The sequence below is a fragment of the Rhyacophila brunnea genome, unplaced genomic scaffold (genome assembly GCF_057557595.1).
Source record: "Rhyacophila brunnea isolate RB1 unplaced genomic scaffold, BYU_Rbru_1.0 scaffold_3, whole genome shotgun sequence".
Classification (NCBI taxonomy): domain Eukaryota; kingdom Metazoa; phylum Arthropoda; class Insecta; order Trichoptera; family Rhyacophilidae; genus Rhyacophila; species Rhyacophila brunnea.
Window position 1 is genome coordinate 36,923,312 of NW_028232965.1, and position 23,607 is coordinate 36,946,918.

The window sequence follows — 23,607 nt, forward strand, 5'->3', positions numbered from 1 at the left end:
AAATGTCGCCGCTAAAGAAATTTGTTCACCGTCGTTACTTGAAATGACTGTGTATATTATTATAACAACTAAAACAGAAAAATCAAGTTTCCACAACTTTTTATTCTTAGAAACTAAATTTATAATAAAATCAAATTTTAAGGAAAAAAATTAAAACTATCAATATAGTGATATTTAAGAGTACCTATTGTCTTGATTAGGGATTCCAATCCCGGGATCCCGAGCTATTTTTGATACCTATGAATCCCGGGATTGATAAACATAATCCCGGGATTTCGGGATTGATTTTTTTATCAATTTTTATGGAAAATAAAATAAAAGCGAAAATATAACAGAAAAAATACTTTTAATAAAAAATAACTACATTAGAAATAAACTGAGTTTGAATGAAGTTTGATTTATACCCATGTGTAGGTTGCCGATTCATTTTATTTTTTCACATAAATTATTAAAAATGAGAAAGATTGGAAAAAAACAATGCTTCACTCTTTTAACAAAGTAATTCCACCATGATATCATACGTTTTACGGCAGTTTCATATTTGGCTGACTAATTAGAATTATGAAGTGGAAAGGCCATAAGTACGCCATGATTATTTGCTTTACTATTTTAAATCTCGCTAATCCATTTATTGTGTCTTTACTATCAGAAACAGCAATCTCATATTAAATTCACATTAATATTTATATTACAATATTATTTACTCCATTAAACTTGTGTATGTCCAAGATTGAATGTATACAATATTAACAACAAATGTCTTAAATAGTATAAATTATACTAGATTTATTTTTGACCGATTTTATCAATGTTATTTGTAAATATAAAAATTTTATATTAACAATGGAAAAAAATGCCAATCCCGGGATTGTCAAATTGTAATCCCGAAATCCCGGGATCAGAATTTTGGCTCGGGATTGGATTCCCTAGTCTTGATAGTATGTATTTATGATACACACTGAAACAAAGAAAAAAATCGTGATTAATATAATTGTGCCATCTTTCAATGCGCCAACGTATTTTTATGTGGCTAGGTACCAATTCAGCCACACTAAAAAGGTTGTGAAATCCTTTAGTAATGGTCCAACTTTTTTGCGGACACATTTATTCTCGCATATGGACAGCGTTTACTGCAAACTATAAATGAATATTTTATAAGATATGCCCACTAAAGCCGATCGGTAACGTGTCATTTTATAGGTGAGCTTTGGGTTCGAACCTCAGATTTGGAAAGTTCACATTTTTATAATGTGTCTCAACCCAAAGCATGGACCTGGTAGGTCAAAAAGGTGGCTAACACCCATATTATCTCTTTAATGGTGTTAACCATTTTTATAAAAGTTGAAGTCTAGCATCCCCTAACTAGTTATTCAAGGAAAGATCAACGGTAAACGTAGCAGAGAACAATACCGCATTGCATGACTAATGGTCCAAACACATTACCATCATGTCACGTGCTGTCAAGTACTGCCACTCTGAGATAGAGATAGAAATAGAGATATAGAAGATCAGTATCTACAGCAAGTCACGTGATGGTAATGTGTTTGGGCCATCTCCGTGATTTATAAAAGATGATCGAGCAAAAATAGCACTGATGGTGGGCGACCTTACGATAAGAAGAAAAATAACTGTAATTTCTTGGTTGGTATAAATTGTATTACTTAAAATTAATAAAATACTTATTATGTAGTGCAACATAGATTAATAAATACTACATATTATTATGTTTCGTTTTAAATAATATATTTCTCGTTTAGTATTTTTTTTAGTTAGGCGGTCAAGATCCAGATCGGATTGTATAAGTAGGCAATTTAAAAAAAATGAGATATTTTATTTGTTATGTTTGTCTATACATTTTCATTTGAAAATTTAATATTATATGGTTTATTAATAAGGCAGATTTTCTGCTGTATATACTATAGCCAGTATAGCCTTCCGAAAATTTCAATATGTTGCATAATTGAACGATATTTTAATTAATATTTTTCAAAAGGGTAAACGTCGTGAAAGCATAATGCTAAAAAGTGTACTTTAGCGCCGGCCAGGGTACAAGAGACGCCCGTCCAGCGCCGGCGTCGAGAATTTCAATGTAATTTCCCAAGGAGACACATGTTTGGCCTTTACCCCCAGCTCGGCGCTGATGCGCATGCTCAGCTCGACAGATGCTGGCTGCCGTTTGCTGGTGGTTGCTGGCGGATAGTGGCGCCTGTTCGCCCGCAGATATAACCCGACATTCACGCGCAGCGGTCGCTCGATACACCGCGATTGTTCCATTGCAAACTCTGGAAAATACAGCGGTAGTCGGTTTCCCATTTTGCAATCGCTGCCTTCAAAATGTCTGACAATCGGCGCGAAGCTAACAACATCGCCGCGGAAAATTGGAACGCAACGCGCATCTGATATATTTCAAACGGTTTTCAATAAAGTTTTCATTTACGGTAATTATAGTGTTTATTAAGTATAATAGTGAAACGTTTAATTAATTATATTTTTTGTTATTGGTTTTGCATTCTCGGTTTGTTCAATAACAGCCCCCGCCTCTAGATTGGTCGTTCGGGTGGTAATTTTCAAGTGCGCGCGTCTTATGGAATTTTCCATCTCGTTCCTTCACATTACCGAGGCGTATCCAGAAAGGGACGGTTTTCACACGAAACTGCGAAGCTCTCTAAGTTATGTCTCTCTCAACCGTTGGGGTTGAAAATTTGCAGAAAGTCGCCGACTGGCGTCTCGTCGAAAGCTGAAAACCGTTGCTTTTTGTTTCGTTCTGGCCGCGGTCTCGCAACGCTGCAGGAGTGAGATGGAACATTCATAATTAGGCGGCGTCAGTGGTGGTGTTTCACTATAGTGAGTTTTCATTTGTTTGTATCAGTGTGGAAAATCCAAGGTTGTATAGTGACGCACAAGGAACGGCCCAGGCGGCCATATGTTATGTGGATCTTTCAATAATTTTGGATCTCGAGCGATCGAAAACTGAACAGATTTTGTGACTGTCGCCGGGTAGAAGTGACCAGGTGACGACACCGTTCCCATCTAAAAATCTCACCTCCATAAGGTATGTTCAATTACTGTGAATCGCGTATTTTTAAGATATGTTTTTCCTTACTAACGTAATAACATAAACAACCCACCATACTGCTCAGCGTAAATGTTTATTTGTGTCTATAAAAATATATTGACAGAATTTTATTAATTAGTAGAAAAAAAATAGAAAAATATGTCATTAGTATTATTTATGAAGTATGTTTACATGTGAAATATGTTTAATTCATTGATTAATAAATGGACGTAAAAATAAGTGTTTTATTTGGTCAAAATGATGCATCATAGGAATTTTATTGGTCAATAAGGTATATTTTTCGACTATCGAGCTATCGACAAAACACAGATTCTCGTGTAAATTTTCTGATGACTCATTCATAAAATCCGCAGTATGTTTATTAGGTAAGTGACGACTATTCAAGGATGGTGTTACATTGTAGGTATACGATTAAATTATGATTGTTTGAATAACATATAAGATACTTTATACTGTCGCACCAATTTATTGTTAATCAATACTGATTTTTAATAAAAATATAATCACTTAAATATTAATAATGTTTTATTTATTTTAATCAATACTTTACCGATACGCTATTGTCAGATACATAATATGTTTCAGCAAGCTGTAATTTGTTTATATAAGTTATTAAATAATATCTCAGCCGTAAGGTATTTTGTTGTTGTTGTTGGGAGCTTTTGTTGGTCGTATTATGCAACACTTCACTAGCATTAATTAAAAACTCTATATTATATTAGAATATTTTCCAATGCAACAATATGTATATAGGTATTAATATTGCGTTATCAAGAATGAGAATATTCCAAATTTATGTTTTATTAGTTTTTGTCTGGCTGTGTTGTAAACTTAAAATTTTTCTGATGAATTATCAATATGGATAGGAATGCGACGTTGATTCATCTAATAAATATTATTAAGGCGTGTCTCCATATTTTTCTGATGATATAAAAGAATAAACTACTGCGAAATTGGACAACAATCACAATTGTCAAATTTTTGAGATTTAATTTGAGATGACATATTAAAAACTTTTAACTATAGCAAGGGGTAGGGAGACTTTTAGTATTACAAGAATTCTGTACCGTTTTGAGTGTGGTTAAATTTAATATTCTGTACATCTAAGTAATGAATGACACGAAAACTAATATATATTATTTATAGCAACATTATTAGGCAGCAATTTTGATATTTTAGTAGTATATGCGTATGAAATTTTGTGTTTGTTCATCTAAAAGCATATTGACGGTAAAATGTATTTTCCTGCCGACATATGGACGATACGTTTTGTTTCCGTACGAATCGATCACATTCGAAATGGTCAATTTTACTGTTTAATAAAATAATAGGTACCTACCACCCATTCATAATATTATATAATAATGTTTTATGATTTATCTTGTCAATATCTGCACATTTTATTATGAAGATAAAACAAAATAATATGTAATACTTATTCCAAATGATTCAGTAATGATCAGCACCGGTTTCATATTAGGACACTATCAACTGATCGATCCAAATGTTATACTTATTGAAGCGAATGGCATGAACTATGTGGACTAAGTATTAGATATTGTGTTTTATTTTAATTAATACAATGTCTTTCCACTAAGAATCGACATTTAACATAATGAAAGTGATCTACATATTTAATAGTTTATGGAATTTACTGTTTCAGTGAATCTAAGTGTTGAATAAATGCTTTCGGTTTTTGGCAGATGCGGGCGATAATAACACGAAGTTTGCCACAATAGAATGTGTACTGCTAAATGGCATTTTAATCTTGGTGGGTTTGTTTAGCTTAAATTTCATTTATCCGGGATCCGTCGTTTTGAGAAGATTTTGTAAAAAAAAAAGTTGATTATAAGATTGTATCAGTTCATTTAATTCATAGCTAATGTCCGTTTCAGTACAGGATGTAATCTGAGACATTTGATTATTTGTTTTACCACGCAGTTGCCTACTATGCCTTTATTGATTTTAGGTATCATGAAAATATACCCATAAGTTAGATTAAAAGTTGTTAAAACCTCTATATTATCCATTATTATATTATTGTAGTCTAAACTATTTAGTTAGATTTAATTTTCGAACTCCGTACAACAATTTATTGATAAACAGCATTATCAAAATTATGTCAAATAGTTGACTATTAAAATCGTAATAATAATATTCTATCTGTGCTTCGCGATAGCAAAGGTAGTTTGTTTCTGACACCGTAGGTGCCGGCTCGAATCCTGAATATCGCAAAAATTACATGTTGTTTTTTTGCAATGCTTGATCTACATAAAGTACCTACCCAATGATTTCGGAATTTGGCGATGTAACTTCCACTATATGGAGGCCCATATGCTTCGAAGAAGAGAGAATATGTTGTTAACTATAATATAATTCATCAAATGAGTCGCTTAGAATCATAACTCACATATTCCAAAAATCAAGTTTTGAGATAATCGCTAAAAACCAACAGAGTACTATTTTTTGTAATTAGAAGAACAGTATTGAACTCCCTAGAATATTAATGAGTGAGAGAGTCGAATAACTTCTTTTTTTTTTTTTAAATATATATACCTAATACTCCTAACGTTGCAGACATACAGCATACTATGAGAAATAGAGCTCCCCGATTGGTTAGGAAGGCGTTGGTGACAAAACTCTATTCTTTGAAATATACGACATATTACACCAACAATGAACTTTGTCAACGATTTTCACATGGTTTAAATTGACTTTTAATACTCAACTATTTTTCGGTATATAGATTAATTCATTTAGAATCACTTGGAATATTGAACTAAAAAACGACAAAATTTCAATATGTGAGTTATGATTCTAAGCGACTCAAATATACCCATACCTATTTACATAATAATCTAACGATTTACTAGATTTTGTGACAACAAAACTATAACTTTCTCATAATTATACTTTCTTCTCTTAACAATATTGTTTTGTATTACATCACGGTTGACAGGAATACATTTTTAATGTATTTTAAGAGGTATTGGTACTGAATATTTTTTATTAGAAACCCGCCGAAGATGTTCTTGAATGGTACTAAAGTTGAAGTTGAAACTGCACTAAAAACGTAAAAAAGAAAATGTTATAATACTAAGGTGTATAACAGCTACGTACTTCAAAAATATTTGTTATTTTATCTCAGAATGCATAGGTACCTACTACCTATAAACATATATTACATATTTAAAAAAAAAAATGCACGAATTGAAATCAAATTGATACTAATGTAACATAAACTAATGTATTACATATATTTTTTTAATACACCCATACCTCAGTCAGATTTTGCTAAAAATGAGTCAAGTACAGTTTTCGCACCTAAATTATTATTTCTTTTGTGGTCAATTAACCTTTGGAGTATATTTATACCCGAAAAAGTCACTAAGCCGTAAGTAGACTAACATTAAGGGCATGACAATCTTAAATTATATTTTCATGCAAGTCATACACTGGCTCTCAGGTATTGAATTGCATAATTAGTGCAGTGACACTTAAAGAACAAATACTTGTAGCCGTATTTGTCTGTTTAAATTAATCGTTATCTAATTTGAAGGTTACACAAGTGTTCTGTTCTGATGTATCGCTTTATACGTAAATGCATTATTATGTGTATTAACTGATCTTTCATAATACTATATTGATTGTATGTCTTTCTACAATTTGATTTTACTTTTATCAATAGTAATTGATGAATTCAAAGGTTTTATTCTATAATGCTGATAGTGTTGTGAATGTGTACCAGTCTCTTATTTTTTGCTTTCATGTTAAACTGTCTTATTGAAAGTAAATACACATTTCAAAGATAGACTAAATAATATTTATCATTAAGTTTCCATGTACCTATTCTCTAACTCATTAGTCTTTACAAAACTGTTTTTATAAAATTATGTAAACAAATAGGTACATAATATTAACAAATTTATTCTGCAGCATAGCTATAATCATAGAGAAAATAAATGACTAGAGTGGATTTAAGACATCTTCATAATAGGATAAAAGTAATACAAGTTTTAAAAATATAATGAAACCTTTTTCCATTGGAATAATTAATTATTAGGTCTTTAAATTGAGTCCCAGGCACGTAGCCGCTACTGGAAAGCCGTACTGGATGTAACCCGTGTTACCATAATTTTTACTTACAAGGAGAATTATTCTGATTGACTTGTTATCATACAAGTCGTTACTCATATTTTTTTTTCATTATTGTATCGTCTTAATTCAATGCTATTTTGTAAATAACATCCAATATCTTGGCTGCATATTGCCACTGCACCGTATAATAAACATTATCCATATAAATATGCAACGAACTGAACAAAAGTGTGACAAAAAGTTGTGATTTTGTAAGTTTCTTGGTGTGGAAAATGGTTGTTCAGTTGGAAAATTGAATAATATTGGGCGCCACAAAATTGTCTATATTATGAGGGTGTCAATGTGCCCTCAATGTTGTACTAGAGGCCGTATCTGTGAATCTACCCTTGCTTCATTGGACATTTAGCCATGAGTCATTCTTAAATCTCCTTCATCACTTCATTATTATAATAATAGTGTGGTAACATAATTTACTCCGTATTTTGATGTCTCCATTCTTCCCTCTTGTCTTGTCTATTCCACGTTTTGTAAATCCTTGACTATCAATGATTAAACCATAATTCAATCATTGACTTTGCATATAATGTAGATTTTGATATGGTGGAATCTGCATATCTTTTTTAATCCACTGGTAACTCATTTTTACAAAAAATGAGGCGTAGTTCAGTAGAGTTTAGTCGACCCAAATCATCTGTCAATAAATAATCGAATCATTTTTGCGACCCGGATTAATACTTTAGACCGAGTTAATACTTTGAATGATCATGCACACATTATTATTTAGAAATAATATTGTAGGTATTACTTATTATAAGCGATATAATGATATAAAGTACCGATTGGTTACTTTATAAAATAATTGGGTTATGAGAGATAATATTGATCAGTCAGATAAGTCATTTATTTGGAAATTCCGATCACTTAGGATTTTCTACTTACTTATTTAGTTATTGTATTGATTTGGTATATGGCCGAGAACAAGTTATATGCTGTGTCAGTGTGCACGACGACGCCAAAAGTGAAACCCGGGTTGCAAAAAACGATTCGAATGGAATAGTAAAAAAAATAATTAGAATTTCAATTCAAGTGCCCTCAGTTGTTAGTTGGTGCTCATTTGAAAATTAAAAAATATCGTATCCGTAATACAGTAATATTATATTATTCCGTTGCATATTGATACTTATGACATAATAAGAAAATGGACATTACTTTTCGTGGAAATGTTCAAATTTTTTAGAATGTATAATTGAGTGAATGTATAATTGAGTGAATGTATAATTGAGTGAATGTATAATTGAGTGATGTATGGAGTCATAGTACGGACATGTACAAAATCTTGTATTACTCATCATTCATGATTTTTTTTTATTATATTTTTATTTCACACTTAACTTAATTTTAAAGACTTTGATTAGTCTTGATAATTGGCTAAAGATATTATTGATATCAAGATAATATAATTAATAAAATATAATTTAATTTTGTTACTGTGTATAAGTTCTACAAAGAAAAAGCTAACCCAATAAGTTATCCGTTGGATTATGATACATTATACGCAAACTATATTTCCGATAAATACATCAAGGCGTGTAAAAATGCATAATATGACAATATTAATGATATCCGTTAAATTGATCGTCGATAATATTCTACTTTAAGTCCTAATTGAAGCATTTGTTACAAAATAACAATATGTTACATTGTGTTCTTATGATACACTGTGTCAGTCAATTAGTGTAGATACCTATACATTTTTTATTGCTAGCACAAAGTATACAGGCCTATTTTGATTTATTTGTGACGAATTAACTCGTCAATAGCTGTATAGTTTTGAATAGTAATTCATTTAAAAAGTGTTCCGAATAGATTCGTGTACAGTCCATAGTTGTTGCTCGTACGGTTTACTTGGTTAATGAGATCATGAAATCACCAGAAGTTTCGGTAATAAAAAGTGCATCATCTGTATGTTGAAGATTATTTTTTATTTGGATGCAACTGCAACTTCTATACAGCAGTCATTCAATGATTCGTATAAAATCATTTTAGTGTAGAAGTAAAAGGTCAAATTAGTAGGTACTATAGATTTTTAAAACGTCATAGCAGCCATTTTTTTCTGATTCCCACCAAAATTGATATTTGTGTTCAATTTTGCAAATTATCATGGAAAGATACACATTTGTACACCGTATACAAGTCTATTCTGGTTATATTTCGAGCATTACGTGAAATTTATGGTCAAAATAATCGACTTATGGAGCTTACTATTCGTAGTTTATTTGGAAAAATTAAAAATCCAACCCGTCAAAAACGTAAACTTACTGCTGAAAATATCGATGTTGTCAATCAAAATGTGGATGAAAATCCAGAATAATCAATTACACACTGTTCTCACGAACTTGGACTTTCTTATGGCACTACATTGAATAAAGATTTGCATTTGAAGGCGTATAAAATACAGTTAATACAAGAACATAAACCGAATGACCATTTGGTGCGTCGAAATTTTGCTGATTAGTCTTTAGAACAACGAAAAAAAATATATCTCTTATTTGATGTATTCAATAGGATTGGAGACAACTTGCAACCTTGCCTGATTCAAGGATTTTTAATTCCTCAGTTTAGAACCCTTATATTCGGATAATTGCTTTTTGGATTCGATACAAGTTAACTATGATGTTTGCTTGTTGTCGAATCCAATAATACTTAAAGAGAAAGAAAGACAAGTAGTTTAATGTGAGGTATTATTTAAACGGCTTTCTCATAGTCTATCAGCAAGTGTAGGTATCCATTTATCTGCATCGGGAATGGGAATATTCCACTGTCTTATACCTTTATGAAATATTGTACTAAAACTTGGAAAGACAAGATAGTTTCTCTGTAAAAAATAGTAGTCAAAAATATATATTAATTAAGTACATGAGTTTAATTTTCATCTTTTACATGAACGGTAGGTAGTTTTTCTTCCATCCTTAAATGACCCTCGGGGTTGTTTTCTGAAAAGATTTGTCCGGAAGTGACTTTTTACTGCCAGTTTCCCCTAACCTCCGTTATCACAGTATGCCCCCCTCATCTAGGCCAAGGGAAACATGGCCATTGTGAAAAGTATCTCCGAGGGCAACAATGCCTGTTATTTGTGCGCACATGTAGAGCTTCTTTTCAATTTCTCGTATCCACATTATGTTGCGTTTGCTTAGTTTAAAATACAATAGCATTTTCAATCTATCCTTTAATCTAGATTACATTTTAAAGTTCGGTTTTAAAGTTTAAATGGCTGATCATTTTTGTTTTTTTTTAATATTATGTTGATCGAACATTACTCTACAAATAAATCAAACTATTTTTTAAAGTATCTGTATATCAGTGGCCGTAGCAAGATAAAGTTTATTCGATATTAATGATATGAATTAACATAATATCTACTCTCCAACTTTAATTTTTATATATTTTATTGAAAGAGCAAACTAAAGTTATCACTTTTCTGTAATATTCTCATAATGAGCCTGAATATGAACACAATCACCCCCCCCCCCATCCCGTCGTGTCTATTTAAAAAACGCTGTCACACGAAATCGATAATATTAACGGATCCTAACGTAAATCGCAAAAATATTACCACTAATCTCATACCTACTTAAGTATATGTGCCACGACTAAAAATCTGCTTGTAAAAGATTGAGAATACACGGTTTGGTTTTGAAATAATAATAGGTATATTTTCCCTAAACTTACAACATGCATAATTTGAAACAGCCAAAAAATATACTAATTAGACACAATATTTTCAACGAGCTGATGCTATATTTTTGAAACCTTGTGTATTAAAAATCAATTATCAGTTTCCTGTGAAATTAACAAAGCTACAACATATTATGTGAATACATTTTAGTATTATAGCTTTTAAATGATTTTTTGTTAATTATCTAATGTTGGAGCTATTTTTTTAATCGATTCTAAAATTGCTGAGATTCTTACATTCAATGGTATGGCAATTTTCGTTAATCGTACAGTTATATAAAATTTACTTGAGTAAAATAATATCCTATGTTCGAAAAATAGATAAAACAGTTCCGCTGCTGGGCTGACGTTTTAATAAATAAATTGTCCGTATACTAAACCGCTGATAAGGGTAACTGCACACCGAATTACGTTTTTATGTGCGTGCGTAAAATGTATGAGACATTCTGTTTGCTTTATTCTCGGCCACAATGGTCATATACTTTAGGCTTTAGGACTGCGTTACTGCCTTAAGCGCATCGTGCTAAGGTGCGTTGGTTAATGTCGTCCAAATATAGCCGACATAATATGCTATTAAACCTACTACCTAATGAATGTTTTAACATGACTAGAGAAAGTTATTAATTTTGCACGAACGGTCCATTTCATATTAATTTGTATTGACAAAATATTACGTGGATTTAATCATGTGACTCTTTTCGAGATTTGATCTCCTTCACCGCTTTCTTCTTGTCAGTCCGGTCTCCTGTCGATGTCCCGTCTCAAGCCTTTAAAATATATTATCTTTCATGACACTGCTTCCAGAGAAACTGCTGGTCTATAGCCCAACTGGTCATTTTGCGTCTGGGTTCCTCGCGAAAAACTTTTAGTGCATATGTTTCTGTTTATATCTTTACGTCCTTTCAATTTTTCATAGAGTATACTGAAATCATGTTTTACAATAATTTACCTTAGATTTTCTTATAGTTTTAATATTATATATTATTCGTATTTTGCATTGCCAGTAAAGTTTATACACACTATTGTGTATTTCACTAGTCTTGATAATGGTGGTACAACTGAAATAGATCTCGACTAATTCTATAATACAGCCTGTATAATTAAAATAAATGTCATTTATATTATCATTTTCTAAAATGGAATTATACCAATTAAAATTTCACTAATATTCATATTTTAGACAAATATTCTGCTTTAATTAAAATAAACCACAATGTAGTGGGTAGGTTGGTTGTTATTAAATATTTCGACCGGTTTCGTCGCCGTTATCTACACATGAATCAGATAATATTATTATTATTAAATTATGTGCACCGAATAGGTAGGTACTATAGCGTCGCTATAGGATTTGTTTCCCGAATATCCATTTTTGTCGAAATCGACATTTTAATGCAGTTCAATTTCTTTTATCGAACTCTACCGAAATCATTTATAAAAACAATATATTTTTATCTAGGAACAGAGATATTTTTTTGAAAAACCCGAATACGCCATGTTAAGTTGCAATTACTCCGTGTTGTTCTCCCGAATGTCCAACTATTCGTACCTGAATATCCAAGTTAATTTCGGTCGAAATAAATCTCGGCTGAGTTTTTATTTCCCGAATATGACTTTTAGCCAATCAAACCGCGCTGACGCCGTGCATCTCGCTCCCACATTCACGCTGTCCAGCTCTAAAACAATCACGCCCACTTTCATATTTTTCGGCCGTCCGGAGTGCTCTTTCAAATTTCGTCTTATTGATATTGTTTTTAAAGTTACTATTATTTTAATAGTGAATTCATCAAATTTGAAGAGATCATTTATAGCTGATACATCACCAGTTCGCCCTGAACTTATAGTAAAGTTTTTGAAGTGAGTATTTTAACCTAAATAACTGCATTTTGTTTTGATAAATGACACAAAATCCCAACGGTTATATGAATTCTACAGTATGACCCGGCAACTACTATGACGTAAAACATAATTATTATTTCAAATTATTATTAATCAAACATTGTTTGTCTTTATTTTACTTTTAATCTAGGCATTTCTATGAAAATAAAGGCGATGCTATTATTTATTTTTGAATGCGCTGATAGTTAATTTAATTTAATATGTATGTTAGTAACTATTTATTTGGTGAATATTATATCTATACTTAGGATATTGGTACCTACCTAATATTAGCAGCCAATGGTAATTAATTTATAGATGCTATTATTTTGTGTTGTCATTCCAATAGTAAATATATAATATTTATTTGGTGGTTTGTAATAAGTTTAATTGTTTATTATATAAATATATAGATATAATAATATACAGATATATATACATAGATTTTTTTTTTTTTTGGAAAAAGTATTAATATAAAATTGTTAGCAAGTACGAGTAAGTACCATCATAAAATATTGGAGAAATCCGTGACGTCGGTTAGTAATTGAAGTAGTAGATACCTACTTTTATTTAATAAACAAAAACCGATCGCCGATAGTCGCTTGATTTTGAAGAATACTGATGAGCAGGTATTAAAAGGCCAATAGTTAAAGTTTGTCGTCATAAGTATGTCACCTCGTAGCATATATATACATAGATTTTTTTTTTTTTTGGAAAAAGTATTAATATAAAATTGTTAGCAAGTACGAGTAAGTACCATCATAAAATATTGGAGAAATCCGTGACGTCGGTTAGTAATTGAAGTAGTAGATACCTACTTTTATTTAATAAACAAAAACCGATCGCCGATAGTCGCTTGATTTTGAAGAATACTGATGAGCAGGTATTAAAAGGCCAATAGTTAAAGTTTGTCGTCATAAGTATGTCACCTCGTAGCATAGTGGATAATTCGTGGACTGGGTCGTAAACCCAGGAGATGCAGGACGATTCCTGCCGGGTGTCTTACTTTTTTCAAAAAGATTTTTTCTATTGGTTATAATATATTTTCTCAGAAGTGATTTTCAAAATTATGTATGTTCAATAATTAGAGTGGTACATTCTTAAATCTTGTGATTTATTCGTTGAATAAAAAAAAAGATTATTAAAAACTATTTTATTACTTATTACGAAAAAAACCGAAAAAAGCGAATGCCGCATGTTATTATTACCTACGAACTTGGGTTATTACGATCATTAGATATTTAAATAGTAAAAGTAATCATTAACAATTATCGTGTAAATAAATATAACATTTGAGGTGCGTACTTTTTGACCACTCAGTAATCCGTGGGCCGTGCAGCAACACACTACGGTCTTAAGTCCCGAATGTCCATGTTTTGTCCCGAATATCCATTATTCTGAGAGAGCGCTAAAAATTTCCCGAATATCCACAACGAGTACTTGTAAATAAAACGCATTTTATGTGCATTTACTGATTTATACTAGTATATTATTCTTGGAATCTATTCTTAGATAATGTTGCAATCATACAGTGTAGAAAGAATGATTGATACATCTACTGATATTTCAATATACGACAATGAAATTTGTTTTTCGTCTCCTGAAAAATTGACATTTGGTCTATTCGGGAAACAAATCCTATAGCGACGATAGGTATATTGTACGTTATTTTAATTAGGTCGATATTAATTATATTTTTTAATTTGTTGAATAGACACACAATTTACATTTAATATAATATAAAATACCTACATTAAAAAACATAAATGTTATAAGAAAGCCAAATGGTAGTAGAACCTCATATCTTTTCACTGTCATGCCAGTAGCTCAGGGAATAGAGTAGTCACCGGGACAATGAAACTGTGAGGTTTGACCCATTTCGCCTAACGTCCTTTTTACGATGTTTCCTAATATATACCTAATATATAATTAATATTAGCAAGTTCAAGTAAGTTACATCATAAAAAATAGAAATCCACGACGTCGGTTAGTAATTCAAGTAATAGGTATCTACTTTGATTTAATAAAACAAAAACCGATTGCCAAAGTAGGTATTTAAAAGGCCAATAGTTAAAATGTGTCGCAATTAGTACGTCGCCTTGTAGCATAGAAGTAAATGCAACGGACGGGGCGTAAACCCAGGAGATGCAGGGTTCGATTCCCTACCTTACTTTTTTCAAAAAGATTTTTTCTATTGGTTATAATATATTTTCTCAGAAAGTGTTTTTCAAAATTATGTATATACCCAATATGTTTTCTAATGTATTTCAAAAGTATGTATAGCTCAATATCTTTCGACCATGAATTGGCTGTGAACACTATTAAATAAATGTATATTTTAGATTATGAAAATATACCATTTATAAAAATATGGATGAACGTTGAAGATTTGTAGGATTTTTAATTACGTAATTTCAATCATGAATTTTATTAAATGGAATGACAAAAGATCAAAACGATTTCCTGGCAGCCGGGAGATAATTGTTTATTACTTTTTTAATAGAGAGAGAGTTTAACTATTTTAGTTCCTTCAATAAGAAGGCAATGGAAAGAAAATAAAGGTATAGCTTTGTGTAAGATAACAATTATTTTCCCGTGCGACTATTTCCACGATATCTAGTATAAAATATAGTTTTTTTTGCCTGTATGTGTATTCCCTTATAAGTCAAAAACTACGGGGCCAATATTGATGAAATTATTACAGACCATAGACTGGTACATCAATGTACGTATTAATTTATCAGAGTATTATACCGATATATCAAAAGGTTCTGAAGTTAAGATGAAACAACGCACACAAATATCGCACTTGCAAGAATTCATTGCGAATAGGTAAATTGGCCATATTGAAGCGGTGGAGTGATGAGGTGAGGTACAAGTAGAGTACATCCAACCGTTGTCGATCGTGCGGGTTTAGTCGGAATAAATCGGATTAATCACGACTAGCTGACGTTTTCGGATGGTTGCGGTGTACTGGTGAGGTAAGGTGCATGTAGAAGGACGTGCGACAATATCAAATCGATGTAGAATATTTCTGCATTCTGATTATCTGCCAATTTTTAATTTCAGTATTTCATGCGGACCAAGTAGCGGGCTACCGCTAGTAATGCATTTTGCTTTGCATATAATTTGCTGTATCGAAAAGTAACGAAATATTAACTCTTATATACCTATTGTAAATATGATTCGGGTGCTGGGGGGGGGATTATGTGTAAGATTCCAGGCACTGAACTTTAATGCTTTTGAGGCTAGCTCCATGGACTGGTTGTCATTCCTAGTCGCACTATCACTCTCGTGCGGTGTTGCTTATTGGGTCACCCGGTGCGCGGCACTTGACAGTCAAAAATGGTTTAGGTTATAAGTGTTTATAAGCGCACAGTTGATTAATGACTCTGTATACACTTTGAATTCCTCATTAACTATGGTCTAGCTGCAATAAGCCTAGACGCGCTCGTTGTCTTGAGGTAACTGAATGTTTTTCAATCACGGTCCTGTAAGTGGGTTGCTCGTGGACTTGCGACAATAATTGATGATAGGTAGGGGGGAAATATAGGGATGAGGTCGATCATAATTGGCTCAACCAGGTGGCATTTATTTTGCTGCGGTTGATTTAATAATATTACCATATATTAATTAAATTATCTTCCTACTTTTGTCGAGCTTGGCGCGGGAGGCAGCTGCTTCCTAATTCGAGGGCATTGGGCCATAACCCCCTTTAGCTTTATAGTAAATTCGGCCCTGCCGAAAAATAAAAATACAACATATAAATATTGACAACACTTAAATACTAATTAAAATATGAGTGATGTGGTGATATTTTAAATAAAAGTTACCAACAAAGAACATTTTAGATAAATGAATATATCACGTAATATGTCAATTTTCTTTCATTAGGTAGTATGTTGTTATTGAATTGTCTTAGAATGTAACTTAGCAATTATTTTAAAAGCCAATTTAAATCATAAACGAAACCAACTACAAACTACAATATTAAAATATAATATTTTATATGTAAGTACATACATCCATTAGGAACGCATTAGTCAGAATAATGAATGTGTTTTCTATTCGTCCCCTTTCATAGTAAAATAATGTCAAGTTAAACTTATTTTTACACTTTTTGTATTGTGTTATTTTTCCTTTTGAATTTATATATTGTATTATCGAATGTAAATGTCAAAATCAATTGTCCAACTGAACAGCTTTTACAATGTTTAGTGACAACCATTTTAGACTAGATACTATAACATGTATACCTAACTAATGATTGAATGTAACCTTGTTATAATTGCAAGTAGTTATTGTAATGGGTATTTAGTATTTCGTAACATACAAAAATAAAAAGTAGAGAAATTTAATCTAATTTTACTGATCCTAGTCCATCAAAAAATATGTTTTTTTCAACTAAATCCTATAGTCACTTGTTTAGTCCCAAAACTGTAACAACTACAATCATAATAATCGTTTGTGAAGTAAACATTTAAGATTACTTGTGGTGATAATCACGTAATATGATATTACCGTTATAAGATATAAGTGCTGCCAGGGTGGTTACAGTACCTACCTAGATCTTTATATTTTTTGAGATACGCAGAGCGATCATAACTATCAGGTATACCTTCCCTGAATCACAGTGCGTCGTGTTCTTATCCTATACCTAGTTATATGTCTGCCCGATATCCTGGTGTCTTTCCATTCTTTATTATAGGTATATGCATTCATTCATTTGTTTAATAAAAGAAATGCACAAACACATACGCAATATATGTATATAGCTTGACACAATTCATAAATACGCAACCAATACATAAATAATTATAGCGTTAGAAAGAGAAACAGTAAACTGTTTACATAAAGTAACTGTTATATATAATTAAGAATAGCGTTACCATGGTTATCCCATTCTTAATAGGGTTATCATAGGTTATTCACCCCATTAAACTGCAAATATTTCAGTTAATATACACATATCATCTTAATATTTTAGCTATTAGTAGAATCGTCAATATTACTTCTAATTAAAATGTTATTATATTCAAAATCGATAGCATTATTCAGGAAATAGGTACATATAATTGATGGATATCCGTCAGGTGTCATTTACCTGTCATAAATTATAAATCCACATCGTAAACAGAGCGTCGCATCCCATTGCGAACAAAATAGATAGATCTAAAAGAATTGTATAAACGAATTAGAGAGACATACTTAATTGTGATAAAGTGATATGAAAGTAAGCGGTGCGATTATGAGTTATGACCAGACTTCTTGTAGGCTGTAAGAATGTATAGAAATACTCGTATGATTGTTATTAAGTTTTGATACATTTTCGATCATTTTATAGATACAACAAATAGTAAATAATGACGATGAAACCTTTTCTCTTTTACCTACTGTAATATTTTCAATCTTGTATGATAGCCGAAGGTGACATCACCGGAACGGACAAAATTTATTAGCAACGTAAAGGGAAGGTTAAACACGACGCCAAGAAACAATTAGAAAATGTATGATTGATGTGTTATAAATATTTTGCTTTGACGATTGTATACTGATTATTTATTTTGTTTTGTCAACAGGAGGCTTCGGGTGGTAAGGCTGTTCCTTTAAGCCTCCAAGATGTCGTCCGTGAAAGTGGCGGTGCGCGTGCGCCCCTTCAATTCGCGGGAGATCGGCAGAGAATCAAAATGCATAATAGAAATGGAGGGAAATACCACAGGTAAGAAGCTCTCATTTCTGTTTTTAAATAATATAATAAATCCACGTACACATTGAAAGGCACAGAAAATATCGTACAAATGAGATGATACATATTATATTATAATATATTATTATATAATATATATGAAAAACAAACACAATTATTATGTTCTTCAATTCAATCAACCACTACCGTTTATGTAAGTACGTTTTTTTAAAATTAATATAATAACATTAATAACTATATTTGAGTAAATATACCAATACTTCTTTTTTCAGTGCTGTCTTTTATCGACCAAATAAAATTGTACTCTATCGTATCATATCATCAACGTATTGCTGAACCATTAACACAGGTTTCGTAGTCAAGTGAATAACCTCCCTTGTTCTGCCTTTTTTCCTTGCATTGTTAATACACATTTGATATAATTTTATAAATAATTACGTCTAATTGATTCATGTTATACTATTTCCCTATTTATCACAGACATGTATATAATATTAGAATATATACCCTTTTGACAAAAAAAAAGAAATAAGCTCACGAAGCTTTTTGCCTATCACAATTTAAATACAAAACTTCAGATATTGTGACATTAAAACTCAACAAACATAACGCATACCTTTTGTAATAGATACATTTAGTGTATAATGTATAATATCTAGTAAGTACTTACTTTGGTTATCTTATCACAATATTTATATCTAAATTATGCAGGTTATACCTTTGTAATAATCATAATACGACAGGATTGGCATACAAAACGCAAGTTGGTGAGATAACGTAAAACATATGTGTGTATTACTATTAAGTATTCAATTTAGGATAGTTTGATAAGTAATATACTGATTCAATAATAGCTTAGTTATAAGTGGACCTCTCTACTGATAAAATAGTTACTAGATTACTGGAACATAGTTATTTATTGATACGTCATTTAAAAAACTGAAGTGCAAAGTATCTAATAGATTACTTAGAATTATTGCACCTTCCTGGAACCAGACTGTAGTATGGGAATAATCATAGTTTTGACACAATTGCATCCAAAGATTTTAGCCTCATTAAACCAAACCATTAAACATATTTGGAGTGTTTAATAGAAGTAGAGATAATGTGGTAAAATAAAAACAAAGAGCTGAGAAATCATACTTGTTTAACTGAATCTGATATTTGTGTGTAACTATAGAAAAGTTAAAATTAATAAGTTTTAAACCCCGGATAACTGTACTAAGTATTTTAGTACAGTCTACTCTAGTTCAAACGCATATTTTCATTACCAAAATAAGACCGTATTTTTGTGAATAACTTCAGAATTAAATTGAATTTACATACGACAGTTTTACCGTTGGATGTGTGATTGAATAGTTATAAAAATTGTATAACATTGTTATCAGGGTCACACATGTCAATACTACCAAGAATATCAGTATGCTCAAGAGACGTCAAGGTTTAATGCTAATAAATAAATGTTGTGTGTTGGTACCTAGTATTTATTCCTTTAATTTGTGTTAAATAAAATAATTAACTGTGGATATGGTTGAAAAATCTGTGGAAACTTTAAAATTATATGCATGGTTTTCGATCAACAGTCTGGGTTCACAAAGTATCATGGTTTTTAAATATGAATAGGCCAGTAAGACAGGGGATAAATACCTATTATACACAAAAAGAGCCAGTTCGATAGAGCATAACAACGGGAAAAAAACATGTTGTTCGAAAGCAATTAGTCGATTGAACAAAAATACTGTTACATCTTCTCCACACGCAGTTCGTTCGTTCTCACTATGCAATTCGTAAAGGCAAATACTTCAAATACAATTATTGAATCAAATGCCCCTCTCTCAGAAGCAATTATGCAAGAGGTATTAATTTGCATGGAATTTTAACGTTGACGTCTGGATGTTAGAATTGATTATATTAAGGTGATTCATCAGTGAAACGGCAAATAATTTTCAACCATAGGCGCGACGAAATTTTGCACTCGCTCCCATTCGGAGAGAGAATGTAGAGCTGGAAACACGTCATTTTGCTTCGTGATGGCGACGGCCGCAATAATTCTTAAATCGTGTAAAGATGACTTAAAACGTTACCCATTTACTTTAAAAAGAAAACATGTCAACGAATATATTATTATTGTTACTGATAAAACAATAAACAGAACATTAAATGGACACATGTTGGATTTATAAGACAAATTATATTTGGTTTGACATGCCTCATTTGCACCCGCGACCCTCAATCCGCGCATCGCCTAGCGACGATCTTTTTAGACCGTGTCTCAACTGAGGTATGGCCTTAAGGTTTCCATTTGACACAGCCTCTGTGTGCTGTTGAATGCCGAAAAGAATACAGCCAAGCCAAGCCGGAAAGCTATCAGTGGTCCCCGGGTCACGATCCTCCCAATGAGGTCCCAACGTAGAAGACGGCTTATTATCACTTATCAATCTATTTTTTTTTAGTACAATGAAGCCATCGCTCACATATGGACCAACATGTTGAATCATAAGTAATATATCTGAAAACGGTTTTTGTTATTTTAGAGATAGATAGATAGATTAGATATTTGGAGCCATGAATGAAGGAAGATAGAGTGTAGCACATACGTCACAACATTTAAGTCGAATTTGGGGAACCTGTTATTATCCAAATCACCAAAATTAAATGGGCTGGACAATGGACATGTGTAATGAATGATCTTGGCTTCACCAGTCCTTAAAGTTGTATTGGTTGAATGGTGTGACCCAAGAGAGATCTTTACGGAAATGATACCGGAGGATAGACTGTAATGTTTGACAGTAGGAAGCCAGGGCCCACCCCGGGGCTATTGCACTAAGTGTGATGATAATAATGAAAAATATCGGCCGATGATATCTATAATCGTATCGTTATATCCATTAAATTAATTAAATCATTATATATTTATCGTATTGCAATAATATAAAATCTTGATTAATATTACGAAGTTTGGTATATATTATATACGATCATTAGCTATATTCAGTTTAAAAAGTCGTTGCCATTTTAAGTACAGTTCAGTGATCAAGTTCATACATACCCAGATTGTTCAAATGAAAAAATCCTTTTCGCAATCCATTCAGGTTTTTATGTGTTTTCGCCTAATTTGTGCCGGTTCGTTCACCTGAAAATTGTCAAAACTGCGGCGCTTTAGTTAGGGTTGGCCTCGTTGACGGTTGATGGCTCCCCAGGGGTGGCAATTGTTGTTTTGTTTAATGTTTTCGTGAAGCATCGCGTAAAAGATTATGTGACGCAATATCGTTTTACAAACCCGCGTAGATTTTATCATATGGCTCCGTTTCATGTTATTTTGTATTAGAAATAAAAACCTAATACTTCAATAACAGATAATGATTTTATTATTAGAAGATAAATAATAATTATTTTTTAATTACGTTTTTTTACTAATATATTGCATTAGTTAAAAGTTTAATGGTTAAGTGTTAAACTGGAATTTTGTACCTACCACTCACAGTATTGTTAGGGTTGCCATAACTAAAAAAAGTTTCGATACTTGCTATCGGTATTGTATTCACAGGGATATAATATAGAAGTGGTGTTGATACTTTTTACGTAGAAATACTTACATTTTTACAATCCGTGTGCTAATTACACGTTTTTTGTGTAAATTGAAGTTTTTGGAGATAACTGACTTTCCTACCTTCATTTACAATAAATACTACAATACAATAATGACACAGTTTTGAGAGATTTTAAATGATATTAAACGTTTTATTATGCTATTATATTAACAGAGGTGAGCCTTTATTTAAATTAAAAATAATAAAGTTATTTGATATAATTTGAACATTTCAAAAATGGGGAGGAGCTATTTTGCTTCTTACCTACGCAATTAATACGTCCACCTTTTTTTTGAGTAAAAATGAGAAATAACAACAGCAGAAAATGCATTTCAGGTATGTAACGAGTGACTTAATGTACTTCTTAGTGAATTAAGCTTTATCGCATATTGATAGTTAGCTATATTATTAATTTAAAACAGGAACGCACTTAGTTGTCTTAAAATCTACGTAGAAAAGCCGCGACCGCCAAATTGGAAGACGAAATCGTATTTCATGGCGTTATAATTTTCTGGAAAGCGCAATTTCCTCCGTGATGGCGCCATTAAAATACTGAGTGCATGAAATAATATTATAACGGAATTCGTTATAACGGCGCCGAAATTACGGCGTAGGCTTGCGCGCCGTGCTTGCGGCTTACTGCGCCGTGTTCGCTACGACCTGCCGAACCGTAACGACTAACGAACCGTGCCTTTTATATGCTAAAATACTTTGAACCCAGACACTAAAAGCTATTGTGCTACACTTTGGCGGAGATTGTGGTCTATTAAGTGACGATTTGTAGTTTTATCTGTACTTAGGTACTTGATGAAAACCTTTCGCAATACGTCGCACTCGTAATCCAATCCAGCCAACAGTTCAGCGGCGCTTGCTATGCCAGGATTTAAAGTGTTATTTCTTCTCACATACTGTCTAGGACCTAGGTGGACGTATTAAATAGGTCATTATTTACCTATGAAATGTTATATTCTTAAATCTTGTTTAATGTGAAATTATTAGTAAGTGCAAGTGCAGGTACGTTAAGATTAACATGTAGAGAGATCCTGACGCCTGCAAGGAATCAAGGTAATTAAGTACCTATTGGTGCCTTGATTCAAACTACAAAAGCCGGTCTCTAATATTAACAAATCATTTAAACACGTCCGTCGCATAGCTATTAAGTTTGTCTTAATTGGGTATCGTGCATGGTGACTAAGGTGGTAAAGCCCATTGGCCAAATTCCGACGGATCCGAGGTTTTGCCCTTTTAATTTGCATCACTAATCGCAGGTTAATTCTATACAACCGATATGTTAGATAGTTTTCAGTGACAGATGGTTCAATACTAAAATTGTGACCCATGTATGTTTACCAGTTCGGATGCACTAACGAATAAAAAGGTAACATACATAGGATGCATAGGTACTTAACATATTTGATATAATTGTTATAACATTGTAATATTGCGGTAGTGAAGTATTAACTCAATGCTTCATTCGCGTCAAATTATTTACGAGCTCTAGACATTTGTATGTTTTATTAGAAAAA

The 23,607-nt window shown here is 32.0% G+C and overlaps 1 protein-coding gene across 2 annotated transcripts in view; it reads left to right on the forward strand.

Annotated features, from left to right (window-relative positions):
- Positions 1 to 2,104: 2,104 nt before the first annotated feature.
- The window catches only part of unc-104 (kinesin family member unc-104), a 66,828-nt gene continuing 45,325 nt past the window's right edge, over positions 2,105 to 23,607 (forward strand). Inside the window, exons 1-3 of one of the 2 annotated variants that reach the window (XM_085953291.1) lie at positions 2,105 to 2,438; positions 2,870 to 3,052; positions 18,364 to 18,503. In XM_085953291.1, coding sequence (XP_085809417.1) covers positions 18,404 to 18,503 — 100 coding nt within the window. In that variant the 5' untranslated portion in view covers positions 2,105 to 2,438; positions 2,870 to 3,052; positions 18,364 to 18,403. The remainder of the gene's footprint in view (positions 2,439 to 2,869; positions 3,053 to 18,363; positions 18,504 to 23,607) is intronic. The other variant, XM_085953290.1, reaches the window with a different exon arrangement.